Source organism: Sorex araneus, chromosome 2, assembly GCF_027595985.1.
Source record: "Sorex araneus isolate mSorAra2 chromosome 2, mSorAra2.pri, whole genome shotgun sequence".
Lineage (NCBI taxonomy): Eukaryota > Metazoa > Chordata > Mammalia > Eulipotyphla > Soricidae > Sorex > Sorex araneus.
In genome coordinates this window covers 221351142-221361050 of record NC_073303.1, presented here as the reverse complement: position 1 = coordinate 221361050, position 9909 = coordinate 221351142, and the positions used below count along the sequence as shown (strand labels likewise).

Genomic DNA, 9909 nt, shown 5'->3' with positions numbered 1-9909 from the left:
AAATGTCTGCCACACAGGCAGAGGGGGAGTGGGAGGGGAGTTATGGATTTGTTGGTGGATCAAATATGAAAACTTTGCAACTGTATCACAGTGATTGAATAAAAAATAAAATTTAAAAAAATCTCCAAGGTCCTTATATCATACAGGCCTGATGCATATTTGATTCCAGGCAGAACTTGGTCACCTGAGCATTGACAGATTCAGCCCTGGGTGCCCAAGTCACTTGTCCTCAGAGATGATCTGGATAATGGGTGTTGCATCTGTGGCCCCTTGCACTGAACTGCCAGGCTGATGGGCTAAGAGCCTCTGGAGGGCCCACTGAGTTCCTTGAGCACCACTTGGACTCTCACCCCCCGGATTCTCTTCATTCAAAATTGGATTTATGTTACAGACAAAAACATAATATTTGCAGGATTTAACTTAGCAAAAAATAATGGTGAAATATATATATATATATGGAAAATTCTAAATCACTTTAAAAGAAATATAAAAATGTGAAAATATTCCATGTCATATTTTGGAGAATTTTCATGGTCAAAATGACTTTTTCACCCCCAAACATTACACAGGTATAATGCAATTCATATGAAATTTCAGATGAAATTGAGGAAAAAAAACTCTAAAAATGTGTATTGAATTTTAAAACTTTTATGATAGCCAAAGCTAATTGGAGAAATTAGAAGGTTGGAGGCATCATATTTTCTGTCTTTAATTTTACTAAAAGTATACATATTCAAACTATCATGGTAGTAGAATATAGTTTCAGGTCAAATCAGTATTAAAAAGATTCTCAAAGAAATGTCTTTTGATTTATGTGCCTTTAATCTATGCAACGTGGCTGAAAGCTTCAAGTGGAGCAAAGACAGCCTCTTCAAGAGATGATACTGGGAAAACTGGATAGCCATGTACAAGAAAAAAATTAAAAAGGAATGAAAGAAAGGGAGACAAAACTATATCTCTGGCATGTAGAAGTTTCAAAAGAAAGTTAGTTGGAAGTGAATTGAAGAATTTAAGTTAGACAAAAATCCATAAAACGCATGGAGGCAATATAGTCAGAACTCTCTGAGATATGGGCCTCAGAGATACGTTTTTGGGTTTCATTTGGTAAAGATAATGAAAACTAGACAAAACTAGTGGGACTGCATCAAGTTAAAAATTTTCACATAGCAAAATAAATACAGACCCAAAAAAGAAAGGTGTCTTATTAACATGAATAAAATGTTTAATAAAATACAACAGACAGTGATTCAAAATATACAACACTCACAAAACCTAGAAATTAATAGGCAAAAAGAAACTAGGCCAATTAAACATGAGAAGATGACACAGAAGGATAGACACTTCCATGAAGAGAACATAGTCATTAAGTAAACGTATGAAAAGGTGTTCATCTTCAGTCCATGAAAATGCAACTCAAAATAGCAATGTAGACATCAACTGACACCAGTGACAGTGTTATAATTATAATATAAATACTGGAAATTTCCAGTTGATGGAAATGGGTGTAAAGGAAAGCCTCACTCACTTCTAGACATTGATGGGAATTGTCCCCTGGTGTCACCTTTATGGAAAACAATATGGAGATTTCTTTTAAAAAATGTCAGAGTAGAGCTCAGTCAATATGACCCAATGATTCCTCTTGGTACAAGTAACCCAAAAACATTAACTTGAAAAGTCATGTGCACACTTATTTTCATGGAACTAAAATGATCAGGATATGAACCAAATGCCCAAGGACAAATCAATGGTTAAAAAGATGTAATAGTAAACGTTTAACAGAACAGACTGGAGGACAAGAGGCAAATAGAGGTTGGGCAGAGACTGGTGGAGGGAACTGGAGACTGGTGAAGTGATTGGTGTTGAAAAAGTCTCTGCCTGAAACTGAGGCATGAATAATCTTGTCATTTCATGGTAAATAATTTAAATTTTAAAAAACAAACCTTTTTTTAAGAAGGCTGATTCTGTTTTTTTCTTACAATATGGATGGAGTGAGAACGTATCAGTTAAGTGAAGTAAATTGGAGGGAGAAAGATATAACCAGTGACAATTCTGGGACTTTCACTTCAATATTGTGTTTTTCAAACGGGGTGGAAAAACACTAGCAGGGGTGGAGGAAGAAGCAGAGTAAGAGTGAAATCAAAATTATTGAAGGACTTAGGCACTTTGAAGATGCAGTAAGTTTGAACTTCAACACTATCAATGTTCAAGTTACTCTAAATACGTTACTGAAACTATGATAAAAGCACAACTGAAAACAGACATGGTTGCCTGAAGGGGCAGTGAAAGTGATAAGGAACAAGCAACGATCCGAACTCAATCTCAGGCACCACAAGATCCACAGAGTATTCCCAAGTGGAATCCAAGAGGTTCTTGAGGACCAGGGGAGAAAATAGGTAATCCCTGACCCTACATCAGCTTAGGGGCAGTGCATCCTCAGCTTCTCGCACTAAATTTGTGGTCCTTGTATTCCATCTAGTTCTGGATGGCTGAGTTTTACCCAAACACCTTGCACACCACGTATGAGGTTTAACCCACCAAAAAAATAGTGCAATTTTTTTCGATGAAACATCTATTCAATTGCTCTAGATTATTGTATCCCTTAATTACGGTGCTGGCTGTACTATACAGAAAAGTGTTTTTCTTCTAGACTATGTTTTGTTTTGAGCCACATCTGTCTGTGCTCTGGGCTGCCTCTTGGCTCTGTGCTCAGGGTGACTCCTGTTGGGACCTGAGGGAACATAAAAAAATAAATCTGGCCCGCTAAATTATTTCTCAGTTCTGAAAGCTTTTATTCAAGTCTATATATATTTATATATTGTCACTGTCACTGTCATCCTGTTGCTCATCGATTTGCTCAAGCGGGCACCAGTAACATCTCCATTGTGAGACTTGTTGTTACTGCTTTTGGCTTATGGAATACACCATGGGTAGCTTTCCAGGTGCTGCTGTGTGGACAAGATACTCTTGGTAGCTTGCTGGACTCTTCAAGAAGAACAGTGGAATCGAACTCAGGTCAGCCTCATGCAAGGCAAACACCCTACCACTGGTTTAAAGCCATACTTAGTAGTGCATAGGGCTTACTCCTTGCTATGTGATAAGTGTTTACTCCTGGCAGGCTCATGGGACTCATATGCAGTGCTGGAGATGAAGTTTAGGTCAACCATAGATAGGACTGCCACGTACAACCCCATTAAATATGTATTTATTTGCAAGAAAACTGGTAAAAAATGTCTCCATGATAACATTGGATAACTCTTATATGTATGCATTTTTTGTACTTAAATTGAGATGTACTATTGACATTTTTGTATCTGGGTTTAGAAGATTCCAAAATTATGGCTTTTTAACACAGTTAAATTCTTGGTATCGTAAAAACTTATTATTTCTTGTCCCAAAGGATATGGTTCCCAATGATGCCTTTCTTAGTCTTTGCCAAATTTCAGTTCTGTTAGTTTCATTAATGTAAACTTGGGTCACAAAAGAGTATGTATTTATCCACAGAGGAACTTACAAATCATAAAAGACTGTGGTGATAAAACCTTTTTTTTTACTTCTTTCTTTAACATGCCGTCTTTGGAGTAGAATGATTGTACAGCAGGTAGGGTGAAGGCAGTTATGTAGCCCCACCTGATTATGATCTCCAGCCCAGCCTGGGCAGGACTGATCTCTGAGCACAGAGCTAGGAGTAAACCCTGAGAACTGCCAGCTGTGTCCCCCACTTCTGTCCTTCCTCATCCCACCACACACACACAAATACACACACAGAGAGACACACACATACACACACAAACACACACAGAGGGTGACTCAATTTTATCTTTATTTAGAGCTTTCAGATTTCATCTATTTTGGTATCTTTTAAAAGCTATCTTATATTTGTAAGATTTTTAAAGAAACATCATATTTCAGAATTGAAGCATCAGAAATTATTTCCTAAATGGAAACAGAAATAGGTTCTGCAAGAGTGATTGTTTATGGCAGTAGCAACTGAAAATGATGAGAGTACACTTATGTTCAAACAGTGAAGTCAAATGGAGAGACACAAGAATATAATGGAAATATCAGGATTATGTTTTATTAAAGGCTTTATTTTCTTCCATACTTAGTATAATAATACTTGTATTCAGTTAATTTTTATTTAACATTTTTGTTCCTTGTTTCTGAATAAACAAGCTCATGAACATATTTATAAAAATGGCAATGGAAGTTGCCAAAATGGCCAAACCACATTGATGAATGAGCTCGAGAGTTTTCTAAGACCAGGTGTCTGTTTGTGGCTTTCTCACTCTCAGCATTCTTCTCACAGTCATGGAGGTGCTGAACCAGTCAATCGTATTCTTCGTTGAGGTTGTCAAGGACGGCATCTTCCCACGTTGCTGCAGTAGTGCCAAAGAGCTCCCAGTTGGTGGTCATTCTGGGAGTTGCCTTCTTAGACTTAAATTTTGCAGAACTTTCTCCCTGCTCTGTGAAGTAGAATTTTGCATGAAGGAGACCGTTTGGAATTTTGGGACAATAGGGACATTGGTCAGGCAAAACCTTTGATTAAATATGATGTGGGCAATTTCATTGGGGAATTGTCCACCGGGAGACTCCCATGTCCAGCGTTTATATTTGGCCTTCTGGAACTGTGAGTTACCATGGACGGTCTTGGTCAACATGATTAATTCAGACAGTCTCTCACTCTGATAGTTTCATTCTAGGCCATGGGTCCCAATGTGAAGGTCTTCGGGCGACCTTCTTGGACCTATCTTGGCATTAAAATCATCACCAACAATGATCTTGTAAAAGGTATGGTATTCTTTATAGAACTTCTCCAGTTCCATGTAGAACCTCTCAATTTCTTCTTTATCATGGTTTGAAGTTGGTGCATAGACAACGAAGACAGAAACTTTACCCACTGTTATATCTCTATGGCCCTAATTAAGTCTTTGACATAATCATCACTGTCACTATCACTATCACTATCATCCCATTGTTCATTGATTGCTCGAGTGGGCACCAGTAACATCTTCATTCGTCCCTGTCTCAGGCCAGTGCAGCCCAATGATGTCTGCTTGATCCTGGAACATGAAGAGCTCCTTATTGTTGTTACTGTTACTGTTTTAGGCATATCAAATATGTCATGGGTAGCTTGCCAGGCTTTGCTGTGCGGGAGGGGTATCCTTGGTAGCTTGCCGGGCTCTTTGAAAGGTACCATAACTTTTGGCGCAAACTCTAATTGTCCTTATGGGTGTTCCCAGTCTACCAAAAGCAAGCTCTTGGTCGGCTGGCATATTGTAATGAATGTTTCTTTTGAAATAATCATAGTTTTAAAATTTGTAATGAAAGGACATAGGTTAACTGATACGCTTAAATTTGTGACTCATTTTTTATGTTAATTACTTAAATGATATGATTGATTAGTTAAGGAAATAAAGAGGAGAATGTTTGCTACTACAAAGGACATACTTATAACTATAATATTACAGTATTCTGCTAAGGAAGTTTTATTCCTTAAAATATTATTCTTTAATAGATCTTTTCAAAGATCCTTTGGAAGGAAAACATAGGACTCACATAGATGCTGATTATAACAAAAGAGAAAACTAAAAATCAGTATTTTCATTTGGGAAAATGAAAAAATACTGACATGAACTTATTAGATTATCTAATTAACTATCTAATTCTCAAGCTTATTAGAATTAGAGTAAACCTCACTTTAGTCTGGAAATTACTCTAAAACTCACATAGTACTAAAAACAAATTCAGATTACTTAATTAAAATAGGAAGAAAGTATTAATAAAGAAATTACTGTTTTCATCAGGAAAATACTGTCAGATGATTAGAACAAAGAAATTGTAATAAAATAAAAAGTATAAAGTGCAAAAAATTTTAATTAAGCACCTGGAAAATATAGCGAGTCTTCAAGAACAGTTAAAAATTTGAAGTTTTTTAAATATTTATTTTATTTTATTTTATTTTTTTGCTTTTTTTGGGTCACACCCGACGATGTACAAAGGTTGCTCCTGGCTCATGCACTCAGGAATTACTCCTGACAGTACTCAGGGGAACAATATAGGATGCTGGGAATCGAATGTGGGTTGGCCTCATGCAAGGCAAATGCCCTACCCGCTATGCTATCGCTCCAGCCCCCTCTAGATAAAGATTATTTATAAATTTTTATAGAAAATATTCCATACCAAAATGATCACATAAATTAAAATGAAAGTACTGCAATACACAGTCTTACTAAGAAAACACTTATCTAGAAAGTCTTAATATATCTTCACAAAATAAAAAAGCTTGCTTCTAAAACTCTTGGGTAAATAAAATGTTAGTTTTTATAAATATAAGAATTTGTAATTATTAGAGTGCACATAAATATTTTATCTAAACTTCAATAGCTGGCATCCTATATGGTTCTCCAAACCATGCCAGTAGTAATACCTGAACATAGAGTTAAGAATAAATCCTGAGGACTGCACACAAATTTGAAAAAAAGAAATATTTCATCTGACACACTCTAGACTTTATTTTATACCAATAAATGTATCATTAAGAAAATCTTAAAGTAAATTCTAGATATCAGACATCTATATTTAATAGAGTTTTAGTTTTTCAAATATTTTTTATTTATTGAATCACCGTGAGAACAGTTACAAAGCTCTCAAATTTAAGTCGCGGTCATACAATGATCAAACACCCATCCCTTCACCAGTACACATTATCCACCACCAAGAACCCCAGTATACCCTCTATCCCACCCTTCCCCTTGCCTGTGTGGCAGATGATTTCCACTTTACTCTCTCACTACTTTGATTGCATTCAATTTTTTACAAGAGACCCACCATTATTATTTGGAATTTTCCCCAACAATCAGAACTGCCAAAACGGTATAATAAGATCATTTGTTTTCTATTGCTGATTATGAAGAGTATATGATGTTGCATGGCCGGATAAGCAGCCTGGAAATTTGGGGGATCTTATATTTTAGTAATGAGACTGGAGATGTTCGTGGGTGGCAACTGGGGACTTTGTCCGGACAAGGAGAAGGGCCAGTTCCACGCCGCATCCTGGGAAGCCCAGCATGTCTTATCGCTGTGGTCTCGTACCTGGCTGTCCAATAGGCTCTGAAAGATAGCAGCCACCAAGCTGCTGGGGGGTAGTGGGTGGGGTTGGGGAAGGCAGAAGGGACAAACTCCTTTCCCCACTTGGAGTGGAATGGCTCCATAGTTTAAAGCACAGTCCAGATGCATTTCTGCCAAAAGCTGCTGGGTTCCGAGATTGGTTGTTTGCCTCTGGGATGATGGATGTTCAGGAGCCAGAGGAGTCGTTCGTGGGTGGCAACTCAGGGCCTTAGTCTTATTTTTAACATTGCACAAAATTTTCTCTGGATTGGAGCCATAGGAAAATGGGTAGGGGGTTTACCTTGCATTTGGCCGACCCCGGTGTGATTCCTCCACCCCTCTCGCGGAGCCCAGCAAGGTACCAAGAGTATCCCACCTGCATGGCAGTGCACGCAAGCTACCATGGCGTATTTGATATGCCCAAAACAGTAACAACAAGTCTCACAATGGAGACGTTACTGGTGCCTGCTCGAGCAAATCAATAAACAATGGAATGACAGTGCTACAGTGCTACAAAATTTCGTCTAAAACCATTTACATAAACATAATGTTATATTCATTAATTTCATATCGGAACTTTCAACAGCGCATAGTAATTTATGTCCATTTATATGTTGGTTTAATCTAGAGTTCAAAAATTATTTCTCTTTTTATATCTGAAGTAAATTATTGCAAATAGATTTAGATATATATGGATAGATTAAATGATCACTGTCACTGTTATACCATTGCTCATCGATTTGTTTGAGCCTGCAACAAAATCTAGATATATAATTATTTACATATGTAGTAATGTTAAATTCAAATATATCTATTTGTATACAAATATACAAATATTTGATTCTGAAATATTTTTTTTTCATGTGATGTTTGTTTTTTCATCTTGGGGTATATGCTATGACAAATTGTACAATCGACTGTATCAAAGTTGGTATCAATGTTGACAGAATGAAGAAGCAAAAATAAAATAAAGCGAAAAACTATACATGTAATTTCTCTGCAACATATGCCTAATTTCTTTTTTTTTTAAATATTTTATTGAACCACCATGAAAAAAAGAAAAAAAATACAAAGCTTTCAGGTTTAAGTCACAGTCAAATACTGATTAAACCACCATCCCTTCACCAGTGCACTCGTTCCACCACCAAGAACCCCAATACACCCCCCTCCCACCCCACCCCTCATCTAAGTAGCTAGTGATATTCCCATTATTCTCTATATATATCGAGTACATTCCATATTTCCATACAGAACTCACTATTATTGATTGGAAATTTCCCCAACAATCAGGCCTGCTGAATAGGCATCATCTAATAGTTTCTCTTCATTGCTACGAGTTTTGGGTTTCTAATATTTTAGCTCAGTTCACAGTCAAAATGCATGGCTGCAAGAATCCGCTCTGTGCCAAAATGGGTTAGGAGACCTCAGGATCACAGTCAATAGGCGCAGAGGGTCTGCTTCTCGTGCCGCGGCTCCGGTTCATCTCTGAGTAGAAGGCGCGCCAGGAACGCCCCCCCCTCCCAGGACCACCTTATGCCTATTTTCTTGACAGCAGAAGTTTCTTGACTAAATCATTCAAGGCTTGAATTACTTGTTTGTTCCTCAGGGTATAAATAAATGGGTTTATCATAGGGGATATGGAAGTAGAAAACAGACTAACACTCTTATTAATTTTCATCTCATCTTTTACTCTAGGTTTCACATAGATAAAGATAAGGCTGCCATAAGTTATGGAAACTACAATCATGTGAGAGGAACAGGTCGAAAATGCCTTTTTCCTCTGCTGTGCTGAGGGGAATCGAAGAATAGTTTGAATGATACAAGTGTAGGACCAAATCACAAACAAGAGGGTGGCAAAGAGAACAAATGCAGAAAAAATAATAAGTAACTTTTCTATAAACTGTGTGTCTGAACATGAGATCATTATAAGAGCATTAGCATCACAAACAAAGTGGTCAAGGGCATTATTATCACAGAATTCTAGCCCCATTACAAAGCTAACAAGTGGAATTAAGAACAACAGTGTAATCACCCAGCAGCAGGAGACAAGTCTTCTGCAGACCTGCTGATTCATAATAGTCATGTAATGAAGAGGCTTACAGATGGCGACATATCGATCATAGGACATAGTGGCCAGGAGGAAAAATTCTGTTACACAAAATAGATATACAAAAAATATTTGAAACCCACAAGCATAATAGGTAACTGTTTGATCACCTGTTGTTATACTATATAAGAATCTAGGAATAGCAGCAGAAGTGAATAAAATCTCCAAGATGGAAAAGTTTTGCAGAAAATAGTACATAGCGGTATTTAGGCGAGCATCCACTAATGTGATGACAAGGATGACCAGGTTTCCAATAATGCTCAGCATGTAGGTGATTAGTAGAAATATGAAAAGCAGAAGCTGCAGTTGTGGGTCATCTGTCAATCCGAGAAGGATGAAAGTAGTTATGGCTGTGTGATTTTTCATTCCTGGCTTCTGACATCATTTGAAAATCTGAGAGGTAAGGAGCGAAAGAGGAGGGAATGCTATTCTTTTTGTATTGATTTTGATTAGAAAATTAAGAATAATGTACATCTTCCTTCATTCTTTGAGGACTATTTTTTAATATTCATTTTGAATATCTTAATGCCATCGAATTGGATAATAATTTTAGTTTTTAAAATAACTGTTACAACTTTAATAGGAATAGCATTTACATGGGTAACATAAATACATATATATATATTGCTCTGGACTGTTTATTTTATAATTAATAGAGATCTTCAGAAAAAGCTGACATTTATTTTATTTCTTTC

At 36.9% G+C, this 9909-nt stretch overlaps 1 protein-coding gene across 1 annotated transcript; it reads right to left on the bottom strand.

Moving 5' to 3' along the window:
- Positions 1 to 8644: 8644 nt before the first annotated feature.
- LOC129401749 (olfactory receptor 6C2-like) lies at positions 8645 to 9580 on the bottom strand. The gene has a single exon (XM_055124574.1). It carries the CDS (start codon positions 9578 to 9580, stop codon positions 8645 to 8647), a length of 936 nt encoding a protein of 311 aa, XP_054980549.1.
- Positions 9581 to 9909: the final 329 nt, after the last annotated feature.